The 26,229-nt window shown below is 45.0% G+C and overlaps 1 protein-coding gene across 2 annotated transcripts in view; it reads right to left on the bottom strand.

Annotated features, from left to right (window-relative positions):
* Window positions 1–26,229, bottom strand: part of LOC143786355 (transient receptor potential cation channel subfamily M member 2-like) — a 1,952,850-nt gene that overhangs the window by 929,500 nt on the left and 997,121 nt on the right. For both annotated transcript variants that reach the window (XM_077275686.1, XM_077275685.1), the window contains 2 exons: window positions 11,028–11,160; window positions 10,015–10,102 (listed from right to left, as the gene is read on the bottom strand). In XM_077275686.1, the coding sequence (XP_077131801.1) occupies window positions 10,015–10,102; window positions 11,028–11,160 (221 nt within the window). The remainder of the gene's footprint in view (window positions 1–10,014; window positions 10,103–11,027; window positions 11,161–26,229) is intronic.

The raw sequence follows: 26,229 nt of genomic DNA, 5'->3' as shown, positions 1-26,229 counted from the left end.
CATTGTTGCGCAGGTATGAGGTACCGGTTGTGCCTTCCATTGAGCCTCCTGCTCCGGTGTTGGTTGAGGGTGAGTTGGAGTACGTTGTCGAGAAGATCTTGGACTCCCGTGTTTCCAGACGGAGACTTCAGTATCTGGTCAAGTGGAAGGGCTACGGTCAGGAGGATAATTCTTGGGTGACAGCCTCTGATGTTCATGCCTCCGATTTGGTCCGTGCCTTTCATAGGGCTCATCCTGATCGCCCTGGTGGTTCTGGTGAGGGTTCGGTGCCCCCTCCTTGAGGGGGGGGTACTGTTGTGAATTTGGTTCTGGGCTCCCCCGGTGGTCTCTGGTGGTACTGAACTTGTGTGCTTCATCGCCTCTGTTCACCTGTTTCCATCAGGATGTGGGAGTTGTCTATTTAGCCTTGCTCCTCAGTCATTTCTATGCCGGCCAACAATGTTACCAGAAGCCTTTCTGTTGCATGTTCCTGCTCCTAGACTACTATCAGCTAAGTTGGACTTGTAGTCCTAAGTTTGTTTTGCATTTTTGTTCCAGTTCTCTGTGATTGTTTATTTCTGAGGCTGGAAGCTCTTGTGAGCTGGAATTGCCACTCTGGTGTCATGAGTTGATATTAGAGTCTTAAAGTAATTCCAGGATGGTGTTTTGAAAGGGTTTTCAGCTGACTGTGAAGTTCCCTTTTCTGTCTTCCTACTATCTAGTAAGCGGACCTCAATTTGCTAAACCTATCTTCATACTTCGTATGTCAATTTCCTCTGAAATCACCGACAATATATGTGGGGGCTACTGTCTGCCTTTTGGGGAAAATTTCTCTAGAGGTAAGCCAGGTCTGTATTTTCCTCTGCTAGGGTCAGTCAGTTCTCCGGCTGGCACTGGGCGTCTAGGGATAAAACGTAGGCACGCTACCCGGCCACTGTTATTTGTGCGGTAGGTTTAGCTCACAGTCAGCTCGAGTTCCCATCTTCCAAGAGCTAGTCCTTTTGTATGCTTTACTACGTTCTCTTGCCATTGAGAACCATGACACCGATACTTTTGAATATTGGAAGGTATCGCTCAACACTAATTGTCAGTCTTTAAAGTGGAGAAAAAGTTTGACACCATTGTTCTCAGGAGCGATCTGGGAGTAAGAGATGCTTCCAGTGGTCTTCCCCATGCTGTTCTCCTATTTTGCACTTTTTCCATTCATTTCAACATTTTTAATGTCTCTCCTTGTAGGTTTGCTGACAAAACAGGGATTTTTTTGTACTCACCGTGAAATCCTTTTCTCCGAGCCACTCATTGGGGGACACAGACCATGGGTTGTATGCTGCTTGCCACTAGGAGGCTGACACTAAGTTAACACCAAAAGAGTTAGCTCCTCCTATGCAGTATACACCCTCATGCCAGCTCCCAGAGAACCAGTTTGGTGCAAACACAGTAGGAACAAATAGTAACGACATAGAATAGCACAACATAACTTAAAAGAACAGGCAAAAGCCACATAAGCCATTAAGCTAACAGGGTGGGAGAAGAAAAGGATTTTACAGTGAGTACACAAAAATCCCTGTTTTTCCTTCGCCTCATTGGGGGACAGAGACCATGGGACGTCCCAAAGCAGTCCCTGGGTGGGAAAACAACAGAAAAGATTAGGCTTCATGCAACAACTGCCTAAATGTGCACCACCGCTGCCTGCAGATTTCTTCTGCCCAGACTCGCATCCGCTGAAGCCTGAGAGTGAATATTATAGTGCTTTGCGAAGGTATGTAAACTAGACCAAGTCACATCTTTTCAGACCTGCTCCGCCGTAGCCTGATGCCGAATAGCCCAAGAAGCCCCCACCGCTCGAGTGGAGTGGGCTCTGATCCCCGATAGTATGGGCTGACTTCTGACTCGGTATAACTCCTGAATGGTGGAACTAATCCACCTGGCTATTGTGGCCTTAGAAGTGGCAAGACCCTTCCTGTGACCTTCCGGGAGAACGAATAGGACATCTTTTCTTCTGAAGGATGCCGTCCTTGAGACGTACCTCCCAGAGCGCTGACTAGGTCCAGAGTGTGGAGAGCTCTTTCAATTCTGTGAATAGGAGCTGGACAAAAGGAAAGAAGAACAATGTCCTCGTTAAGATAGAAGGACGAAACAACCTTTGGCAAAAAGGATGGTGACAGCCTGAGGACAACCTTGTCCTGATGGAAGATAAGGAAAGGTGCCCGGTAGGATAAGGCGGCTAATTCTGAAACCCATTTGATCACCACAAGGAAGGCAACCTTCCAGGACAGAAAGACCAGTGAAATGTCATTAAGCGGTTCAAAGGGCGATTCCTGAAAGGCACTTAGCACCAAGTTGAGGACCCAAGGCTCTAAAGGCATGCAATAGGGAGGAGCAACATGTGACACCCCCTGAAGAAAAGTCTTAACCTGGAGTCTTGACGCGATGCGTCTCTGAAATAAGACCAATAGAGAGAAGATTTGGCCCTTGAGAGAGCTGAGTGCCAGCCCGGAGTCCAGGCCAACCTGTAGAAACTCTAAAATGGTGGGGACTGAGAAGATGAGAGGAGGAAGACCACGATCTTTGCACCAAGCAAAAAATGTCTTCCAAGTTCAATGGTAAATGTGCATCGATGAGGGTTTACGGGCACTAACCATGGTGGAAATGACCTCTTGAGAAAACCCTGCCTGGATTTAAGACCCAAGATTCAACAGCCATGCCATTAAACACAGGGCCCTTGAGCTCTGGTGGTAGATGGGGCCCTGGGGGAGCACATCTGGCAGTCTCCAGGGTATGTCGGCAACGAGGCATAACAACTCTGCGAACCATACGTGGCGAGGCCAATCGGGAGCAACCATGATCACTGGTACTCCTTCCGCCTTGATTTTCCTGATTACTCTGGGGAGTAACGGTAGAGGAGGAAAAATGTACGGAAGGTGGAATTGGCGCCATGAAAGAACCAGAGCGTCGACATCGATGGCTCTTGGATCTCGAGACCTTGCTATAAACTGGGGAACCTTGGCATTCAGTCTGGATGACATGAGCTCCACATTTGGGATCCCCCAGCAAAGATAAATCTGGGAGAAGACTTCCAGATGGAGCTCCTACTCCCCCAAAGTGAGACCCTGACGACTGAGGAAATCCACCGTCCAGTTTTCCACTCCTGGAATGTGTACCGCTGAGATAACCGAGTGGTTGTTCTCTGCCCATTGAAGGTTAAGAATTACCTCGGACATGGCCGTCCTGCTGTGGGTACCCCCCTGATAATTGATGTATGCCAAAACCATGGCATTGTCAGATTCGATACGGATGGGGTGACCCGCCAGAAGGTGATGGAAATGCTGCAGGGCCAGACGAATAGCACGGATCTCCAAAACATTGATTGGTAGCTTTGATTCCTGAATTGACCAGCGGCCCTGAGCAGTGTGGTGGCAGAAGACTGCTCCCCAGCCCGAAAGACTGGCATCGGCAGTCGCCACTAGCCATTGAACGGGTAGAAAGGTCTTCCCCCGGTTGAGGGAAGAGTTCAATGTCCACCTGAGTGTCTGTTTGACCTGCAGGGATAAGCGGCGCCTTCGGTCAAGGGTAGTGTTGAGCGATACCTTCCGATATTCAAAAGTATCGGTATCGGATTGGATCGGCCGATATCCAAAAAATATCGGATATCGCCGATACCGATACCCGATACCAATACAAGTCAATGGGACACGAATATCGGAAGCTATCCTGGATGGCTCCCAGGGTCTGAAGGAGAGGAAACTCTCCTTCAGTTCCTGGGATCCATATTCATGTAAAAAATAAAGAATAAAAAATATGGATATACTCACCCCTCCGACGGACCCTGGCTCTCACCGGTGCAAGCGTCTGCCTCCGTTCCTAAGAATGCAGTGAGTGAAGGACCTTCGAAGACGTCGCAGTCACATGAGCGGTTACGCGACCAATCACAAGACCACGACGTCATCGCAGGTCCTATGCTCACTGCATTCTTAGGAACGGAGGCTGCCGGTTGCACCGCTGAGGTCCAGGGTCCATCGGAGGGGTGAGTATATCCATATTTTTTATTTTTATTCTTTATTTTTTACATGAATATGGATCCCAGGGCCTGAAGGAGAGTCTCCTCTCCTCCAGACCCTGGGAACCATACGCACCGCACACACCTGGGAACTTATAGGACCTTCCGATTCTGATTTCCGATATCACAAAAATATTGGAACTCGGTATCGGAATTCCGATACAGCGAATATCGGCCGATACCCGATATTTGCAGTATCGGAATGCTCAACACTAGTCAAGGGAGAAAGGGTTTCTGTCCCAAGCTGCCAGAAGGGCATGTTGAAAGGAACAAAGGTGCAGTTGTGCAAAGGGGACTGCTTCCATTGAGGCCACCATCTTTCCTAGTACCCTCATTGCAAACCGAATGGAGTGAGGGGTAGACTGATGAAGCGCTTGGGCAACTTGTTGAAGGGCTAAGACTTTGTCTGGAGGGAGAATTACCAACCCCCGAGACGAGTCCAGGGACATTCCTAGAAACGAGATCTGCTGGGCTGGGACCGGAGAGGATTGGCTTAAGTTTATCACCAAGCCCATGTGAATGGACTCTGCGCAGTCGTGGAAGTATGGACCTTTGATCATCAGGTGGTCTAGATAGGGCAGAATGATCATGCCCCTCAGAGTGCGGGATGGACATGACGGCCTCCATGACCTTTGAACACTCTGGGGCAGTAGCAAGGCCGAAGGGCAGGGCCGTGAATTGGAAGTGCTGTTTGCGAATGACAAAGAGCAGGAATCTCTGGTGAGGGGGAAAGATTGAAATGTGCAAGTAAGCATCTCGGATGTCAATTGAGGCCAAAAATTCCCCTTCTTCGAGGGAAGTGATAACTGAAAGCAGAGATTCCATGCGGAAATGACGGACCTTGACAAACTTGTTTAGAAGTTTGAGGTCTAGTATGGGTCTCACCTTTCTGTCCTTCTTTGGGACGATGAAAAGGTTTGACTAGAAACCCTGAAACCTTTCGCTTTCTGGGACAGGGACAATGACGCCATCGTGGCGCAATGCGCGTATGGCCCGGGAGAATGCGTTTGCCCTTGCCTCTGAAAAGGGAGGATGGGAGGGAAAGAAACGTGAAGGGGGCGCATAGCAAAGTCAATTTTGTATCCAGAAAACACCAGATCTCTGACCCAATCGTCAGAGATGACGGAAAGCCAGACCTGACGAAAGAGAAGTAAGCGGCCGCCTAACCTGTCGGTGTCAACCGAATAAAGCTGATAGTCAGCATGAGGAAAATCTCTGGGACTTAGGTCCTTTAGGCCTCGGCTGTTTTGGTCGGGACTTCCAAAGCTGGTTAGGCCTGTACGAGACCTGAGTTCCTCCATCTCTTTGTGGAGAACGTGCTGAACCGGACGAAGTAGTGTTAGTGGCCCAACTTGGAGTGGAGCGAAAGGAACGGAAATTGATTTGTTGCTGTCTCCGAAAGGGATGCCTAGGTCTCTGTTGGGGAAGGAATTTACAGCTTTTGTCCGAATAAGCGACTGGTTTGATAAGGAAGGGAGGTGAGAGACTTTTTTGATGCAGAGTCTGCCTTCCACTCTCTGAGCCATAATGACCTTCTGATAGAGATGCCATAGGCTGCTGACTGAGCCACACAACCGGCTGCATTCAAGGATGCATGTACCAGGTAATCGCCTGCCGAGGAAATTTGGTTGGTAAGGTGTGCCGCCTCTGGAGGAAGGTTACTGTTCCGAAGTGAATTAGCTAAGGTCTCTGACCAGAAAACCATAGCTTTAGCTACCCATGCTGTGGCAAAGGATGGATAGAGGCCCGAAGCCTCAAAAGCAGAGCAGGCTAAGCCTTCAATCTGATGGTCTGTGGGATTTCTGATAATTGAGCCATCTGGAACTGACGAGAGATTTTGGATGCTAGGCGGGAGATTGAGGGGGTCTATCACCGGAGATTCCACCCAATCCTTTTTCTGATCAGCTGAAAAAGGATACTTGGCTTCAAGAGGCCATTGTCCTGTGAAGCGTTTATCCGGGAGTTCTCTATGCTTATGAACTATGGCACTAAATTCTGGATGAATAGCAAATGCCTTATGAGAGCGTTTAGTTCTCTTAAAGGACAAGGTCTGATCCGGAGTGGAGCCGGAATCTTTCTCAACCTTTAAAGCATGGTTGACTGCCTCATTAAGCGAATCCACTGTCTTCTGAAAGTCTGGCGAATCCGGATCTATTGAGCCATCAGATTTGCAGTCAGATTCATGTTCACTACTGGACTCTGGAGAGAGAGAGAAACAGAGCTGTGAGGCAACAAGGCACGTGTCTGCTCAGGAGATGTGCTATGGATCCGTTTTCTAGGTGCCTGATGGCTTCTAGAGTGCTTTCGGCCCCTGCTAACCGACTGGTCCCAGCTTTGGGAGGATTCGACTTCATCAGTCCTGCAAATGCTCCGGTCCTCTGAAGGATCACGGAGGGATTCAATCACTTTGGCCAGCGAAGCCATGGATTGAGACATTGACGAAGCCCACTAGATACACTGGGCTCGGTGGCGGTGGAGGGCTCCTGAGCACAGTTGGGGTCTTGAAGCTGTCTGGGGGGAGAAAGATGGCCACCGAGATTTCAGAGGCACTTCTCCACCGCATTGCATCATCACATGGGCGGAGATAGTAGTTGCGTCCTAGTACAGGGCCAATGCCAGGGACTAAATTTGCGGCGCCGGTGCTGATGAATGAAGGGGCCGAATGCGCGCCCCCGCAGTCAAAATGGGTCCCCCTTTACCCGCACCGCCCCAGACTACCTGAAAGGAGCCCTCCAGTGCCAGCACTTACCCAGAGAAGCTGCCAAGTGGCATGTAAGGCAGCTTGCTACAGGTCCTCTTGTGCTGCTGCTGGTTTGGACGGTGCAGGGATAAGGGGGAAAAAACCCTCAATCCACCATCCCTTTAGAAGGGAGGTGGAGAGGGACTGTCCACCTCCTTGTTCCATCCGCTTTAACAGTGGCAGTGCAGTGGGGGCTGCTCAGACGCTACGAGGTGGGTCTCTGTACATCCAAAGGGTTAATCACCTAGGATGGAACAGGCCTGAATGTCTGGCAATAGGCCTGGCTGCGGAAGAGGATACGTGGACGCGACACTTCATGTGCTCATCCATTGAAGGTGTGGGGAGATCGGTGCCCTTGAAGGGACCCGTCGCCCCCAAAAATCAGCTCAGGTGTGGCATCCCACGTCGCAGGAGAGGATATGGAGAGGCGACACTCTCCGTGCTCGCCTGTTGATGGTTCGGGGAGATCAGAGCCTTGAAAGGATTCGTTGCCCCTTCGTCCATTGTAAAACATAAAATCAAAAAAAGTAAAATTGTAAAAATGTAAAAATAAAATAATAAAGAGTTTTGAGTCTGAATAGCAGACCTGTCCGCGTGCCACCTATGGACACTAAGCAAGAACTGGTTCTCTGTGAGCCAGCATGAGGGTGTATACTGCAGAGGAGGAGCTAACTTTCTTTGTGTTAACTTAGTGTCAGCCTCCTGGTGGCAAGCAACATATAACCCATGGTCTGTGTCCCCCAATGAGACGAAGGAGAAATGCTCAGATTTTCTATTGACTTCCAATATACTCATTACTCATTACCAGCATCAGAACATTTTAGTGCTCGCTCAACGCCCTCTCTATTTGATTATAAGAGTTCAGAATATGAAGATATTGGATTCTTTGGATACTGTGTATGAAGTTAATTAATAATTCCTGCCTAAAAAGTATTTTTTTTTCTCCATGATTGTATTATGCAGTCAAAAATTAAATGTTTTCCCTAACACTGGACTCCAGTTCCATTAACCCCTTAATGAACTATGACGTGTTATGTCTATCGTAGGCCGCCTATATCCAGGTTTGAAGTGACTTTTGGGTACTATATATTGGAAACCCCCCAAAAGTGATACAATTTGAAAGCACCATTTTACAGCACCCCGGACATATTGAATACTTCTATCAGGCAACTTGTAACCCTTCATGTGCTTTTCAGGAATTAATAAAAATGGCATAAAAGGAATGAAAAAGTGTATTTTTACCACCGAAATGTCGCTAACTTCTGAATAGGCCACTGTAGTCGGCAGACTCTAAGGCCGCTATTTGGCTTTAAATTGCCATCGCAAACATCAGTACCACACAATCATGATCCCAGGGTGCCGATGGGGTTAAATAGGAAGCCCCCACAATCTGTTAACCAGTTATATGATGTAGTCACTATTGACAGCAGCATCTAAGGTGTTAAACAGATATGGACGGTGCCAACACTGATTGTGGCTGATGCAGCAAGTTGTCCGCTATAGTGCACAGCCAATAGCTGCTGGATTGTCACCTGTATGGGGAGGCTATTCTCTTATATCTCAGGTCAGTAAAAAGACGTATTGGTGGTCATTAACGAGCTAATCTGCACTAAGTAATCAATACATATCAATGCATAAGATAGCGGCATATACTTAGTTAAAGCCAAGCAGGGACCAAACCTCCCAGGGTTTAATGGCTGTGGAATATATAAGAAATATGCATATTCAGAATGGAGCCAATATATCAAAACATGCCTGCTTTTAAAAAATATAGTGACAGTAGTAAAGTAGAGGTCCAGGCGTCCACCACACCCGATGAGCATTTCGCAAAGAAATGCTTCATCCAGGGGTACACCATATGGTAATAGCAAAGGTGTTTTTTTAAAGTAAAACTCATCCCACAAAGAACAAGCCCTCACATGGCCATATTGACAGAAAAATAACAAAGTTATGGTTCTGGGAAGAAGGGGAGCAAAAAGAGGAAATGCAAAACTGGAAATACCCCTGGTCCTTAAGGGTTTAAACTTAAATACATAAAGTTATGTTCCATCTCACCATCGGATTCTCTAAGTCCCATAAAAGTGTAAAAGATGTCAAACATTTTGTACGATATATGTGTTGTTGCTATTGTAGTTGTGGTATCGTCATAGACTTACCGTATTTTTTCAGAATATAAGACGCACTTTTTCCCACAAAAATTTGGGAGGAAAATGCGGGGTGCATCTTATAGTGCGAACGCAGGCTTACCGGGAAGTTGCGGCAGAGGTGTGGCGATACTGTGACGATGGGTGGTGCAGGGTGCACCTGAGCAGGGTCCCTTCTTCAGGATACTGGCGGCAGAAATGTGCAACACCGTGTCTCGGTGTCCACAGTGAGCAGAGCCAAGTGCATCACAGGTTTCCATGCGGCCATCTTCCTGAAGCTATGGGCTGCCGGAGGCTTCAGGAAAATGACCAACGGAGGCAGCGCATGCACAGATTGAAATCTTGGTGGCTCTCGGCTTCAGGAAAATGGCCACTGAGATCTCAACCTGCGCATGCCCGGCCTCCGGCAGACATTTTCCTGAAGCATCTGGCGGCCCAGGAAGATGTCCACAGGGAAATCGGTGATGCACTCGTCTCTGCTTTCTGTGGACACTGGGCCGTGGCGACACCACATTTCTGCCATCGGCATCCTGAAGAAGGGACCCTGCTCCAGTTCTGCCTCACCGCCGACACCGGACCCCCAGCATCACACCCTGGGACTGCATCATTGCCCCACTTCTGCCGCTGCCGGCTTCCTGAGGAAGGGACAATGCCTTCTGTGACCCCGCTGTACCACCGCCGGCTCTCAGGTAAGATACCTTAAATTTGGACAATAAGATGGACCCCCATCTTATTAAAATCTTATTTTCTGCTATTTTCCACCCCAAAATCTGGGGTGCATCTTATGGTCCGGTGCGTCTTTTAGTCCGAAAAGTACGGCGGTATTGGGTAGCATTCAGATTGACCTCTAGAGTGGTAATAGAGTAAAAGCTATAACGGTCTGGGACTAGGATGCCAAAGTTCTATTCCTCCAACAGAAATGTTGGTGGTCTCCGCAAAACAATTCCAAACAATTTTATATAGGTATTGTGATTGTGATGCTCACCTAGATCACTCAACCTGTGACTAACTATTAGTAATATTTTAAATAGCATGTTATGTATTCTGCAATAATGCTTCACATTTCTATTTGTGACATTAGACTATGGATTTACCTGTTCTTCTAAGAAAACCAGTCTGTTTTCCATGGAGCCAGTCCTTTTGATTTGATCCAATTCCAGCATGTCCACGACTGTGTTAACTCTATTAGTAAAGGTAATATTCATTATCAGAATAAGTGGCTCTAAGTATAAGCAAATACAGGTTGTTTTTTAGCAGTAGAAATGACCTGCAGAGATTGCAGTAAGAAAGTGTGAAAAATGGGAAACTTGAACATAATGTTAGGCCGGTGTCACACTTGCGTGTGCAATGCGAGAATCTCGCACGAGTCTCTCGCATCAATACCTGACACTGCCGCCGGCGGTTTGGACCGGAACATTCAGCTGCATAGAAATACATGCAGCCGCACACTCCAGTCCCGAGTGCCGGTGGCAGTGTCAGGTATTGATGCAAGAGACTTGCTCGAGTTTCTCACATTGCACACGCAAGTGTGACACAGGCCTTAAAGAAAAAATGCTCTAAAATCTTATTGAGTAATCGGGAAAATGATGAGCTTTAAATTAAATACCAACTTAAAGCATTAAAATGTATAACAATTTTATTACATTTCACAATACCTCCATTATTTACTAATTACTTCCCTGGTACTTTGCCTGGTGTCTTTTTATTGCCTCAGTGTGAAAAAAAAGGTTCAATTATTTCAAAATGAGGATCTGTCTTTCATAAACAGCATCACTTGCTCATGGACTGTTTCTTTTATTGCAGATCATAACCAATGATGTTAAATATTTATTAAAATATTAGGAAATATTTCTCTACTCAATAGTTTCAGCAATTTTTTCTATTTCTGATTAGAAACATTGAACAAATCAAAGTGAAGATGTAAAATGTTATAAAATGTTCAGTACTTGTTGAACATGATGAAACTGAGGGCTACGAATTAGACCTGTGCAATGTGGCCATTGTGGGTTGACAACTGCTGTCTTCAATTTTTTGATCAATTTTTTCATACCGTATGTCTGTAAGACTTAATAAACTTATAGTTATATATTTATTTTAAATTACTTACTTGTGAAATGTGTCCCTAATCTTGTGCTCTGTGCTTTGTTTCATCTGTTTTTGAAGATGCTGTAAATAGTTTTCTTTTAGAAAAGTTTCCCAGGAGAGGAGAGCTGCCTCTTCATTCTTTTCTAGCTTTTCCTCTAATATATAAAAAATTTGCAAATGTAAGACCATAATGAAAATGAACATAGATCAGAACGAGGGATGAGTGAACAAGATAGGATATACTAGGATGTCACTCAAGTATCTGGTTGCTCGGATATGCTCGGCACTCAACAAGCATTGGCTGGTGCTCAGATTTGAAGCTTGATTCCCTGCCGCGCATGCTTGGTGCCAATTACACAGCCTGTCACTGTACTAAGGATTGCCTGCCTGTAACTGTAATGCCATAGCCATCTTGGTAGTGACATTACTGTGATTGGAGGTCACATTACCTGACTGATGACATTGCACAGCGCAGGGACAGTTCTGATTTGAGGGAGATAGAAGTTCTCAGGGGTCTGTGTGCACAGTTTAATGAATCAGAGCCCTCTAGTGTTGATACTGGTGCTGATGCTAACAGTCCTTCTAAGGGCTAATCCTGAGATTTGCTGTTTATTCAGTTAGGTCCATATATGTTTGGACAGAGACAACATTTTTCTAATTTTGGTTATAGACATTACCACAATGAATTTTAAACAAAACAATTCAGATGCAGGTGAAGTTCAGACTTTCAGCTTTTATTTGAGGGTATCCACATTAAAATTGGATGAAGGGTTTAGGAGTTTCAGCTCCTTAACATGTGCCACCCTGTTTTTAAAGGGACCAAAAGTAATTGGACAGATTCAATAATTTTAAATAAAATGTTCATTTTTAGTACTTGGTTGAAAACCCTTTGTTGGCAATGACTGCCCGAAGTCTTGAACTCATGGACATCACCAGATGCTGTGTTTCCTCCTTTTTGATGCTCTGCCAGGCCTTCACTGTGGTGGTTTTCAGTTGCTGTTTGTTTGTGGGCCTTTCTGTCTGAAGTTTAGTCTTTAACAAGTGAAATGCATGCTCAATTGGGTTGAGAACAGGTGAATGACTTGGCCATTCCAGAATATTCCACTTCTTTGCTTTAGTAAACTCCTGGGTTGCTTTGGCTTTATGTTTTGGGTCATTGTCCAATCTGTAGTATGAAATGACAACCAATCAGTTTGGCTGCATTTGGCTGGATCTGAGCACACCGTATGTCTCTGAATACCTCAGAATTCATTCGGCTCCTTCTATCCTGTGTCACATCATCAATAAACACTAGTGACCAAGTGCCACTGGCAGCCATGCATGCCCAAGCCATCACACTGCCTCCGCCGCATTTTACAGATGATATGGTATGCTTCGGATCATGAGCTGTACCACCCCTTCGCCATACTTTTCTCTTTCCATCATTCTGGTAGAGGTTGATCTTGGTTTCATCTGTCCAAAGAATGTTATTCCAGAACTGTGTTGGCATTTTTAGATGTTTTATAGCAAAGTGCAGTCTAGCCTTTTTATTCTTGATGCTTATGAGTGGCTTGCACCGTGCAGTGAACCCTCTGTATTTACTTTCATGCAGTTTTCTCTTTATGGTAGATTTGGATATTGATACGCCTACCTCCTGGAGAGTGTTGTTCACTTGGTTGGCTGTTGTGAAGAGGTTTCTCTTCATCATGGAGATTATTCTGCGATCATCCACCACTGTTGTCTTCCGTGGGCGCCCAGGTCTTTTTGCATTGATGAGTTCACCAGTGCTTTCTTTCTTTCTCAGGATGTATCAAACGTAGATTTTGCCACTCCTAATATTGTAGCAATTTCTCGGATGGGTTTTTTCTGTTTTCGCAGCTTAAGGATGGCTTGTTTCACCGGCATGGAGAGCTCCTTTGACCGCATGTTTACTTCACAGCAAAACCTTCCAAATGCAAGCACCACAACTCAAATCAACTCCAGGCCTTTTATCTGCTTAATTGAGAATGACATAACAAAGGGATTGCCCTCATCTGTCCATGAAATAGCCTTGGAGTCAATTGTCCAATTACTTTTGGTCCCTTTTAAAAAAAAGGGTGGCACATGTTAAGGAGCTGAAACTCCTAAACCCTTCATCCAATTTTAACGTGCATACCCTCAAAGGAAAGCTGAAAGTCTGAACTTCAACTGCATCTGAATTGCTTTGCTTAAAATTCATTGTGGTAATGTCTATAACCAAAATTAGAAAAATGTTGTCTCTGTCCAAATATATATGGACCTAACTGTATCAGATATGTTTTGCATTTAGCCTAGGGAAAGATGCAAGAGTGGAGAGAGTGGCAGAATACAGCCTCTGGGCAGGGCTTTGAGCTTTGAAGTCCATTGCAAAATACACTGCTCAAAAAAATAAAGGGAACACTTAAACAACAGAATATACTGTAACTCCAAGTAGATCAAACTTCTGTGAAATCAAACTGTCCACTTAGGAAGCAACACTGTTTGACAATCAATTTCACATGTTGTTGTGCAAATGGAATAGACAACAGAGGGAAATTATTGACAATTATCAAGACACACTCAAGAAAGGAGTGGTTCTTCAGGTGGGGAGCACAGACCAAGTCTCAGTACCAATGCTATCTGGCTGATGTTTTGGTCACTTTTGAATGTTGGTTGTGCTTCACACTCGTGGTAGCATGAGACGGACTCTACAACCACACAAGATAGTGCAGCTCTTCCAGGACGGCACATCAATGGGAGCTGTAGCAAGAAGGTTTGCTGTATCTGTCAGTGTAGTGTCCAGAGGCTGGAGGCACTACCAGGAGACAGGCCAGTACACCAGGAGATGTGGAGGGGGTTGTAAGAGGGCAACAACCCAGCAGCAGGACCGCTACCTCAGCCTTTGTGCAAGGAGGAACAGGAGGAGCACTGCCAGAGCCCTGCAAAATGACCTCCAGCAGGCCACAAATGTGCATGTGTCTGCACAAACGGTTAGAAACCAACTCCATGAGGATGGTCTTAGTGCCCAACATCCACAGATGGGGGTTGTGCTCACAATCCAATACAGTGCAAGATGCTTGGCACTTGCCACAGAACACCAGGATTGTCAGATTCGCCACTGGCGCCCTGTGCTCTTCATAGATGAAAGCAGGATCACACTGAGCATATGTGACAGATGTGACAGAGTCTGGAGACGCCTTGGAGAGCCATCTGCTGCCTGCAACATCCTTCAGCATGACCGGTTTGGCAGTGGGTCAGTAATAGTGTGGGGTGGCATTTCCTTTGAGGGCTGCACAGCCCTCCATGTGCTCGCCAGAGGTAGCCTGACTGCCATTAGGTACCAAGAAGAAATCCTCAGATCCCTTGTGAGATTGTATGCTGGTTCAGTTGGCCCTGGGTTCCTCCTAATGCAAGACAATGCCAGACCTCATGTGGCTGGAGTGTGTCAGCAGTTCCTGCAAGATAAAGGCTTTGAAGCTATGGACAGGCCCGCCCATTCCCCAGACCTAAATCCAATTGAACACATCTGGGACATCATGTCTCGCACCATCCACCAACATCATGTTGCACCACAGAATGTCCAGGAGTTAGCGGATGCTTTTGTCCAGGTCTGGGAGGAGATCCCTCAGGAGACCATCCACCGCCTCATCTGGAGCATGCCCAGGCATTATAGGGAGGTCATACAGGCACGTGGAGGCCACATACACTACTGAGAATCATTTCTTTGTCTTGGGGCATTTCTATTGAAGTTGGATCAGCCTGTAACTTCATTTTCCACTTTGATTTTGAGCATCATTCCAACTCCAGACCTCCTTGGGATATTAGTTGTGATATACGTTAATAATTTTTAGGTTTTGTTGTTCTCAGCACATTCTACTATGTAAAGAATAAAGATTTACAACTGGAATATTTCATTCAGTGATATCTAGGATGTGGGATTTTAGTGTTCCCTTTATTTTTTTGAGCAGTGTATATAGATGCTGCATGTGACACATTCTTTTTTGGGGTGAAAAAACTACTATATAGTCATGCATACAGTTTAACTTGGTTAGTGTTACATTACGGAGTTATATAAAACTACAACAAAAAAAAATTTTCTAGATAGAATTAGTCATCCACACGTTTTACGTGGTTTGTGTTACATTAAAGTAGTATATAAAACTGGATTTAATTAGTCACACATAATTTAATGTGGTTCATATTACATTACATATTACATTACAAAGTGTATAAAAGATTGCCGCGCTGTGAAGGCACTTACAGATAGGTTTGTATTCCTTTGTATAAAATGTCCTTTTGTGGAGCGGTATGTTCCCCCCTGTTCGGTGGTGCTTTAGCAAAGGGAGCGTCCTCCCCAGGGTGGCAATCCCCGAAAAAGCCCGCCGCCGTTGTTCAGCGGTAGCCTCGGCCGATGGCGCCGCTGTCAGCATAGCGAGGTTAGCGGGGGGCGTGGTATAGTGGTGACGTCACCTGTCCGTGTATGACGGACGTGTGCAAGGGCCAATCCCGACGCGTTTCGAGGGAGACATCCCTCTTTCTCAAGGTATGGTGCCTGCACTGCCGCTAATCCTATATATCCACGCCTCTGCAACCCCGTGATTTTGCCAGAAAAGTGCACTTAGCCAATCAAACCCGAACTAAGAAGAACTTCATATAATCAAAAACGGCTGTTGCTTCACAAAATACTAGACTATAGGTATATTTAAAACTCATAATAGCAAATTTGATAAATAGCTGAATCCAACACAATTAGGAATGTTATCATAATACTCCCTCCACCTAATAAAATTCAATCTTTATTTATAAAACTATTAAAACCAAATAAATATGATAAATATATAAAAAATAAAATTTTACTATATAGATAAATGCCTATTAAAAAATATATATGCATATATATATATACAAGGGGGGGGGGGAGAGTTTCCTTCATCAGCATAATAAAACCTTAAAGGGCATACAGCTCAATTTCATGATTGAGTCCTTTGGGGACTAGAGTGTCTAATGTGAAGATCCATTTGGACTCAATGCGGGACATGCTCTTAATGTAGTCCCGTCCCCTTGGGTTTTTGGGTACTGTTTGAATGCCACAAAATGAAAAACCTACAATTGAGAGCTGATGCTTTTCTGCAAAATGTCGCGACAGGGGGTGCCCTACAAACCCTTTAAGGTTTTATTATGCTGATGTAGGAAACTCTCCCCCCCCCCTTTGTGTTGAGAGAGATATATATACATATATATTTCTAATTTATTACGTTAGATGGAAGGAAAGTTGTTGTCACTGGAGGGGTCCCCCCTTCCCACATTGTATGTTTGTATATTGTTTCATAATATTCACTGCCAAAGTCTTAGAAATTGTCTTGGAGTTTTAGGTTGTTTTATGCGTGTATGCATACATTTATGCTGCATGCATGTATATTTATGCGTGCATTGTATGTGTATATATGTATATATGCATATATATTTTTTAATAGGCATTTATCTATATAGTAAAATTTTATTTTTTATATATTTATCATATTTATTTGGTTTTAATAGTTTTATAAATAAAGATTTAATTTTATTAGGTGGAGGGAGTATTATGATAACATTCCTAATTGTGTTGGATTCAGCTATTTATCAAATATGAGTTTTAAATATACCTATAGTCTAGTATTTTGTGAAGCAACACCCGTTTTTGATTATATGAAGTTCTTCTTAGTTCGGGTTTGATTGGCTAAGTGCACTTTTCTGGCAAAATCACGGGGTTGCAGAGGCGTGGATATATAGGATTAGCGGCAGTGCAGGCGCCATACCTTGAGAAAGAGGGACGTTTCCCTCGAAATGCGTCGGGATTGGCCCTTGCACACGTCCGGATTGGCCCTTGCACACGTCCGTCATACACGGATAGGTGACGCCACCACTATACCACGCCCCCCGCTAACCTCGCTACGCTGACAGCGGCGCCATCGGCCGAGGCTACCGCTGAACAACGGCGGCGGGCTTTTTCTGGGATTGCCACCCTGGGGAGGACGCTCCCTTTGCTAAAGCACCACCGAACAGGGGGGAACATACCGCTCCACGAACGGACATCTTATACAAAGGACTACAACCCTATCTGTAAGTGCCTTCACAGCGCGGCAATCTTTTATACACTTTGTTTACTTTTTGGCAGTTTTCCACACCTTACTGGCGGATTTGCCTGCTGCTGTTCATCTAGGCACACGTGTTTAGCGCCTTGGTGTTTTCAAGGTTTATCATTGTACATATTACATTACGTTGGTATATAAAACTCCCAAAAATAGTTCCTCAATGCAGTTAAAAATGGTTAGTGCTACATTATGGTGGTATATAAAATGCCAAAAAAAAAGTTCAAATGTTTTTTCTGGATTCAATTAGTCATCCATAGAGTTCAATGTAGTTAGTGTTACATTACCATGGTATATAAAACAAACAAAAAAAAATAATGTTATGGATTTTTATGGATTCATTTAGTGTTACATTACGGTGCAATATAAAATTGCCCAAAACTGTTCAAAATGTTTCCTGGAATCAATTAATTATCCATAGAGTTTAATGTGGCTAGTGTTACATTACCATAGTATATAAAACTAAAAAAAAAAATTATTTTATGTATTTTTATGGATTCAATTAGTCATCTATACAGTTTAATGTGGTTAGTGTTACATTAAGGTGGTATATAAAACTCTAATTAAAAGTTCCAATTTTTTTCTGGATTCAATTAGTCATCCACAGAGTTTACCCCTTTTCCGACGTTGGGCGTAATAGTACTCCCACGTCGGAATTCCTCCCTTTGATGTGGGTTCGAGCGCTGAGCCCACATCTTTCAAGGCACATGTCAGTTCTTTTGAACCGCTGACATGTGCCTCTTACAACCATAGGTGGAATAGCTTTCCACCCGCTGCTGTTAACCCGTTAAATACTGTTGCCAATCTCTGACAGCGGCATTTAATTTGCACTTTCCAGAAGCGCGCCAGAGATCCTGCCCATCGGTGACCCCATCACATGATTGTGGGTCACCAATGGGTTGGCATGACAACCAGAGGTCTCCAGCAGACATCTATGGTTGTCATGGCTGGAATGCTATGAGCGCTGCCCGGTGGTACGTGCTCATAGCAAGTAAGCATTTCTGCTACATACAGGCAGTCTGATCATTGCCTGTATGAAATAAGTTTAACAAGGAAGTATTTATGAGGTCTCTAAATGGGTCTATATAAGTCTACCACATATGTAATCAGTATTACCAAAGTTGTGACCCAACAGACCGGACTTATGTAATATATAAATAGTAATTTATTTAAAAAAATTGAAATTTAAAATTAAAAATTTTTCTTCTTCTTATTTTTTATTATCAAAATTGTGTTAGTTCTATGTTAATTTTGCATTGCATGCACTATGGTTATTTACGTTTTTTCACTTTTATCACTATTGTCACATAATTTATGATTGATTGTATGTATTTTCATAATATTTTTCTAGTATTCATATCACCAGTACACACATATTTATATTCATATTATTTTTTATATCTTTTCAAGTATCTATTATGATTTCCTTTCCATATTTAGCAGTTCCCTGTTTTTTCAACTCCTTATTTAAAAATAGATTTTAATACACTTTAGAAATATTTTATTTACATTATCCATGGAGAAGGTCGAACGCGCATGCGCGCTGGGGCGTCCTGGTTGCCTTGCCGGCCGCGTCTCTATGTCTTCGGTGACTTCGGGTCACGTGTTCACTCATGTGTTTGGTGTGTCATCGGTCGCATGATGCGGTTGCCGGGGTGAGCTCGCTCGCGTCGGTGGGCATTGCTCGTCACTAGTGTTGAGCATTCCGATACCGCAAGTATCGGAATTCCGATACCAGTATTCCGATACTTGCCGCGTATCGGATACCGGAATCGGAAGTTCCCAGATTCAAAATGCACAAATTCAGCCAATGAGAATGATTCCAAGTGTGGGCACATCCTGTTCAGCATGGAGGGCATGAAACTACTGGCATGGCTGTGATTGGCTGCTGAAATGATGTCATGATGCAGTTTAAAAGTCGCTGGCGCCATTTTGCGATAACTCTGCTGTGAATTCAGTTAGTGACAGGACGCTGTTTGCTGACTGAGGGCCAGTTTAGAGATAGCGATTTGCTTCTTTGTGCTTTCCAAAGGCTAATTTAGCAACCGCTGTGTTCACCTACTATTCACCTTGCTTTTGCCTTGTAGCGCTGTTTTCACAGCGATCTGCAAGGTCTGTGTGTGTGTGTGTGAGTGCAGCCCACTCTCTAGTCTGAGTGCAGCCACATAGGCCATCCATAGCTGGTTGTATTCAGTTCAGGGAGGGTGGTTCATTGCCTCATACTGTTCTTTTTTTTTTTTTTTTCCAAGTAGTGTAGTCTGCTGCTAATTTTTTCAAAAAAATTCTATTAGTGTCTTTCTACCCGTCTCCAGCTAATTTGTGGAAAAACACTACATAGGATAACGTAGAGGAGGGTTTTTGGGCCTTGCAGCGCCGTTTACGGCTGTCTGCACGGTCTCCGTGTGACTGCAGCTCGCCCTGTAGTCTGTGAGCAGCCATAGCCTGGTTGTCTCCAGCTCAGGGTTCTTCACTGCGTCATACCGCCAAATCAATTTTCATTTTGTTTTAAGTAGTGCAGGCTGCTGCACATTTTTTCAAAAAATTCCTATTAGTGTCTTTCCACCCGTCTCCAGCTAATTTGTGGAAAAACACTACATAGGATAACATAGAGGAGGGTTTTTGGGCCTTGCAGCGCCGTTTACGGCTGTCTGCACGGTCTCCGTGTGACTGCAGCTCGCCCTGTAGTCTGTGAGCAGCCTGTCATGATTTCCCAATGGCAAGGAAATAAAAAATAACAAAACGGACTAGCTCTCGGGTGATGGAAACTAAAGTTGACCGTGACCTGAACCTCACACAACACTGGAAGCAGCCGGGGAGTGTTCCTACGATGCCCTAGACACCACGCGCCAGCCGGAGATCTAACTACCCCTATCAGAGGAATATACAGGCCTGTCTTACCTCCAGAGATGTACCCCAAAAGGAGATAGCAGCCCCCCACAGATATTGACGGTGAGTTCAGAGGAAATGACATACGTAGGATGAACAGCAGGTTTAGCATAGAGAGGTCCGCTTTCTAGATAGCAGAAGGACAGGAAAGTGTTACTTCACAGTCAACTTAAAACACTACTCAAAAACACCATCCAGAAATTACTTTAAACTCCAGTGACAACTCATGCCACTTGGAGTGGCAATTTCTGTCCACAAGAGCTTCCAGCTGCAGCGAGACACATTACTGCAATCTGGACAAGAAGTTAGCATAAACTCAAAACAAAATTCAACTTAGCTGAACAGGAACTTGAGGCAGGAGAATGCAACAGAATGCTACTGATACATTGTTGGCCGGCATAGGACTAACAGCCAAGCAGCCTTAAATAGGAAACTCCCCTAATGGGTGGCAACAGGTGAGCAGAGATAGCAGAAAGCACACAAGTGGCACTACCATCAAACACCACCGGGGGAGCCCACAAACAGAATTCACAACAGTACCCCCCCTTAAGGAGGGGGCACCGAACCCTCACCAGAACCACCAGGGCGATCTGGATGAGCACTATGAAATGCACGAACCAAATCAGGAGCATGAACATCGGATGCTGTCACCCAGGAATTATCCTCCTGACCATAGCCCTTCCACTTAACCAGATACTGAAGTTTCCGTCTGGAAACACGGGAGTCCAAGATCTTTTCCACCACATACTCCAATTCACCCTCGACCAGCACAGGAGCAGGAGGATCAGCAGAAGGAACAACCGGCACCTCATACCTCCGCAACAATGACCGATGAAAAACATTATGAATAGTAAAAGATGCTGGGAGGTCCAAACGAAAGGACACAGGATTAAGCACTTCCAGAATCTTATAAGGGCCGATAAACCGAGGCTTAAACTTAGGAGACGAGACCTTCATAGGAATAAATCGAGAAGACAGCCACACCAGGTCCCCAACACAAAGACGAGAACCAGCACGCCGATGACGATTAGTGAACTGTTGAGTCTTCTCCTGGGACAACTTCAGATTGTCCACAACCTGTCCCCAAATCTGATGCATCCTATTCACCACAGCATCCACTCCAGGACAATCCGAAGACTCCAATTGACCGGACGAAAAACGAGGGTGAAACCCCGAATTACAAAAAAAAGGAGAAACCAAAGTGGCAGAACTGGCCCGATTGTTAAGGGCAAACTCTGCCAACGGCAAAAAATCAATCCAATCATCCTGATCAGCGGACACAAAACACCTCAAGTAAGTCTCCAAAGTCTGATTAGTACGCTCAGTCTGGCCATTAGTCTGAGGATGGAATGCAGACGAAAAAGACAAATCGATGCCCATCCTGGCACAGAACGCCCGCCAAAATCTAGACACAAACTGAGTACCCCTATCAGACACTATATTCTCAGGAATACCATGCAAACGCACCACATTCTGAAAAAATAGAGGAACCAGCTCAGAGGAGGAGGGCAACTTGGGCAAGGGTACCAAATGAACCATCTTGGAAAAACGGTCACACACCACCCAGATGACAGACATCCTACGAGAAACAGGAAGGTCAGAAATAAAGTCCATAGAGATGTGCGTCCAAGGCCTCTTAGGAATAGGCAAGGGCAACAACAACCCACTAGCCCGAGAACAGCAAGGCTTGGCCCGAGCACAAACATCACAAGACTGCACAAACATACGCACATCTCGAGACAAGGAAGGCCACCAAAAGGACCTAGAAACCAAATCCCTGGTGCCAAAAATTCCAGGATGACCTGCCAACGCGGAAGAATGAACCTCCGAGATAACTCTACTGGTCCAGTCATCAGGGACAAACAGTCTACCAGGCGGACAGCGATCAGGCCTATCCACCTAAAACTCCTGCAATGAGCGTCGCAGGTCTGGGGAGACAGCTGACAATATCACCCCATCCTTCAGGATGCCAGTAGGTTCGGAATCACCAGGCGAGTCAGGCTCAAAACTCCTAGAGAGGGCATCCGCCCTCACATTTTTAGAACCAGGCAGATATGAAACCACAAAGTTAAATCGGGAGAAAAATAACGACCAGCGCGCCTGTCTAGGATTCAGATGCCTGGCTGACTCAAGATAAATCAGATTCTTGTGATCAGTCAAGACCACCACCTGGTGTCTAGCACCCTCAAGCCAATGACGCCACTCCTCAAATGCCCACTTCATGGCCAAGAGCTCCCGATTTCCAACATCATAATTTCGCTCAGCGGGTAAAAACTTTCGAGAAAAAAACGCACATGGTCTCATTACTGAGCAGTCAGGACCTTTCTGCGACAACACTGCCCCTGCTCCGATCTCGGAAGCATCCACTTCAACCTGGAAAGGGAGCGACACATCAGGCTGGCGCAACACAGGAGCAGAAGAAAAGCGGCGCTTAAGCTCCCGAAAGGCCTCCACAGCCGCAGAGGACCAATTAGCAACATCAGCACCCTTTTTAGTCAAATCAGTCAAAGGTTTAGCAATGGCAGAAAAACCAGCTATGAATCGGCGATAGAAATTAGCAAATCCCAAGAATTTCTGAAGACTCTTCAGAGAAGTAGGTTGTATCCAGTCACAAATAGCCTGAACCTTAGCAGGGTCCATTTCCATAGATGAAGGGGAAAAAATATATCCCAAAAAGGAAATTCTCTGAACCCCAAAAATACACTTTGAGCCCTTCACAAAAAGAGAATTAGCCCGCAAAACCTGAAAAACTCTCCTGACCTGTTGAACATGAGATTCCCAGTCCTCCGAAAAAATCAGAATATCATCCAGATACACAATCATAAATTTATCCAGATATTCACGGAAAATATCGTGCATAAAGGACTGAAAAACGGAAGGGGCATTCGCGAGACCGAAAGGCATTACCAAATACTCAAAATGGCCTTCAGGCGTATTAAATGCGGTCTTCCACTCATCCCCCTGCTTAATCCGCACCAAATTATACGCACCACGAAGATCGATCTTAGTGAACCATCCTTTTTACCCACAAAAAAAAAACCTGCCCCTAGTGGAGACAAAGAGGGGCGAATATGACCCTTTTCCAAAGATTCTCTGATATACTCCCGCATAGCAGCATGTTCAGGTACAGACAAATTAAACAGACGACCTTTAGGAAATTTACTACCGGGAATCAACTCAATTGCGCAGTCACACTCTCTGTGAGGAGGGAGAGAATCAATTTTAGGCTCCTGGAAGACATCATGAAAATCTGACAGAAATGCTGGGATCTCAGAGGGAGTAGATGAAGAAATGGGAACCAAAGGAGCATTCCCATGAATCCCCCGACATCCCCAGCTCAACACAGACATTGATCTCCAGTCCAAGACTGGATTATGAATTTGTAACCATGGTAATCCAAGCACTAAAACATCATGTAAATTGTATAACACAAGGAAACGAATAATCTCTTGGTGGTCTGGGGTAAGATGCATAGTCACTTGTGTCCAGTATTGTGGTTTATTGCTAGCCAAAGGTGTAGAATCAATCCCCTTTAGGGGTATAGGAACTTCCAGAGGCTCTAAATCAAAACCACAACGCTTGGCAAAGGACCAATCCATGAGACTCAGAGCGGCGCCAGAATCCACATAAGCATCCACGGTAACAGATGATAATGTACAAATCAATGTCACGGACAAAATAAATTTAGACTGCAAGGTACCCATAGAAAAAGATTTATCAACCTTTTTATCAACCTTTTTTATGCGTTTAGAGCATGCTGATATAACTGGATCCCCACAGTAGAAGCACAACCCATTTTTACGCCTGTAATTCTGTCGTTCGCCTCTAGACAGAACACTATCACATTGCATATGCTCTGGTGCCTCTTCAGAGGTCACCGCCAAATGGTGCACAGGTTTTTGCTCAGAAGATACCGCCAAATGGTGCATAGGTTTTTGCTCAGAAGATACCGCCAAATGGTGCACAAGTTTGCGTTCCCGCAAACGCCGATCAATCTGGATAGCCAATTTCATGGCATCATTCAGACCTGTAGGCACAGGGAACCCCACCATGACATCCTTCACGGCATCAGAGAGACCCTCTCGGAAATTCGCTGCTAGAGCGCACTCATTCCATTTAGTAAGCACCGACCATTTACGAAATTTTTGGCAGTATATCTCAGCTTCGTCTTGCCCTTGGGAAAGGGCTATTAAAGCCTTCTCAGCCAAAATATCTAAATTAGGTTCTTCATAAAGCAACCCCAAAGCCAGAAAAAATGCATCCACACTTAGCAACGCAGGATCCCCTGGCGACAATGCAAATGCCCAATTTTGTGGGTCACCCCGCAGCAGAGAAATAACAATTTTAACCTGTTGTGCAGGATCACCAGCGGAGTGAGATCTCAGAGACAAAAACAATTTACAATTCTCTTTGAAATTCAAAAAACGGGATCTGTCTCCGGTAAAATATTCAGGCATAGGGATCTTAGGTTCAGACATTGGAGCACGTAAAACAAAATCTTGTAAGTTCTGAACCTTTGTAGCAAGGTTATTCAAACCTGCAACCAGACTCTGTGGATCCATGATTCAAACAGGTGTAACCAAAGCCATTCAGAGATTAAGAGGAGAGAAAAAAAAAAAAAAAGGCTGAAGACTGCAGTTTAAGCAAGAAGTACAAATGAGCAAACTAAGGAGCAGTTTCAAACACAATAGAGGAAAAAACTTTTCTTATCCTTTCCTGCTTTAGTGCATGGTTTTAACACATCTGGCCGGCCAAACTGTCATGATTTCCCAATGGCAAGGAAATAAAAAATAACAAAACGGACTAGCTCTCGGGTGATGGAAACTAAAGTTGACCGTGACCTGAACCTCACACAACACTGGAAGCAGCCGGGGAGTGTTCCTACGATGCCCTAGACACCACGCGCCAGCCGGAGATCTAACTACCCCTATCAGAGGAATATACAGGCATGTCTTACCTCCAGAGATGTACCCCAAAAGGAGATAGCAGCCCCCCACAGATATTGACGGTGAGTTCAGAGGAAATGACATACGTAGGATGAACAGCAGGTTTAGCATAGAGAGGTCCGCTTTCTAGATAGCAGAAGGACAGGAAAGTGTTACTTCACGGTCAACTTAAAACACTACTCAAAAACACCATCCAGAAATTACTTTAAACTCCAGTGACAACTCATGCCACTTGGAGTGGCAATTTCTGTCCACAAGAGCTTCCAGCTGCAGCGAGACACATTACTGCAATCTGGACAAGAAGTTAGCATAAACTCAAAACAAAATTCAACTTAGCTGAACAGGAACTTGAGGCAGGAGAATGCAACAGAATGCTACTGATACATTGTTGGCCGGCATAGGACTAACAGCCAAGCAGCCTTAAATAGGAAACTCCCCTAATGGGTGGCAACAGGTGAGCAGAGATAGCAGAAAGCACACAAGTGGCACTACCATCAAACACCACCGGGGGAGCCCACAAACAGAATTCACAACAGCAGCCATAGCCTGGTTGTCTCCAGCTCAGGGTTCTTCACTGCGTCATACCGCAAAATCAATTTTCATTTTGTTTTAAGTAGTGCAGGCTGCTGCACATTTTTTCAAAAAATTCCTATTAGTGTCTTTCCACCCGTCTCCAGCTAATTTGTGGAAAAACACTACATAGGATAACGTAGAGGAGGGTTTTTGGGTCTTGCAGCGCCGTTTACATCTGTCTGCATGGTCTCCGTGTGACTGCAGCTCTATCTGTTGTCAGTTCAGCCCCCAAAAAATAAATAAATAATAAAGTTCACCAAACACACCAGTGACACCACTTTACATTTGTGTAGGCCACATTAGCTCATATTAAAGTCTAGTCCACACTTTAGAAAATTATTGTTTCTTATACCTGTTAGGAGGAGTTGTTCAGGAATAAGCACACAAATCCGTTAGTACTTTTCTGCTTATCTTTATCAGTCAACCAAGATGAAGAAGGCAGTGAGTAAGGCACGTGGGCGTGGGCGTGGGCGCGGAGCAGGGAGGGGACGTGGGGATTCTGTGCCTGCTGCGGGCACCGGTGACTCATCAGCACCCACTTTCACAAGGGAACAGTCATTCATGCGCAGCTTTGTCGCAGAGCGCCGTACACCGCTGCTGCGTGAAGAACAAATTGAAGCCGTTGTCGGATGGATGGCAGCTAATGCATCAACTTCAATTAGTGCCACATCCTCTCAGACACAGAGCACTGGAGAGCAGCCATCTGTCTCTTCAC

Source organism: Ranitomeya variabilis, chromosome 7 (genome assembly GCF_051348905.1).
Source record: "Ranitomeya variabilis isolate aRanVar5 chromosome 7, aRanVar5.hap1, whole genome shotgun sequence".
NCBI classification, from domain to species: Eukaryota; Metazoa; Chordata; class Amphibia; order Anura; family Dendrobatidae; genus Ranitomeya; species Ranitomeya variabilis.
Note: the sequence above shows the minus strand (reverse complement) of the source record. Positions and strands in the feature narration are given on the sequence as shown.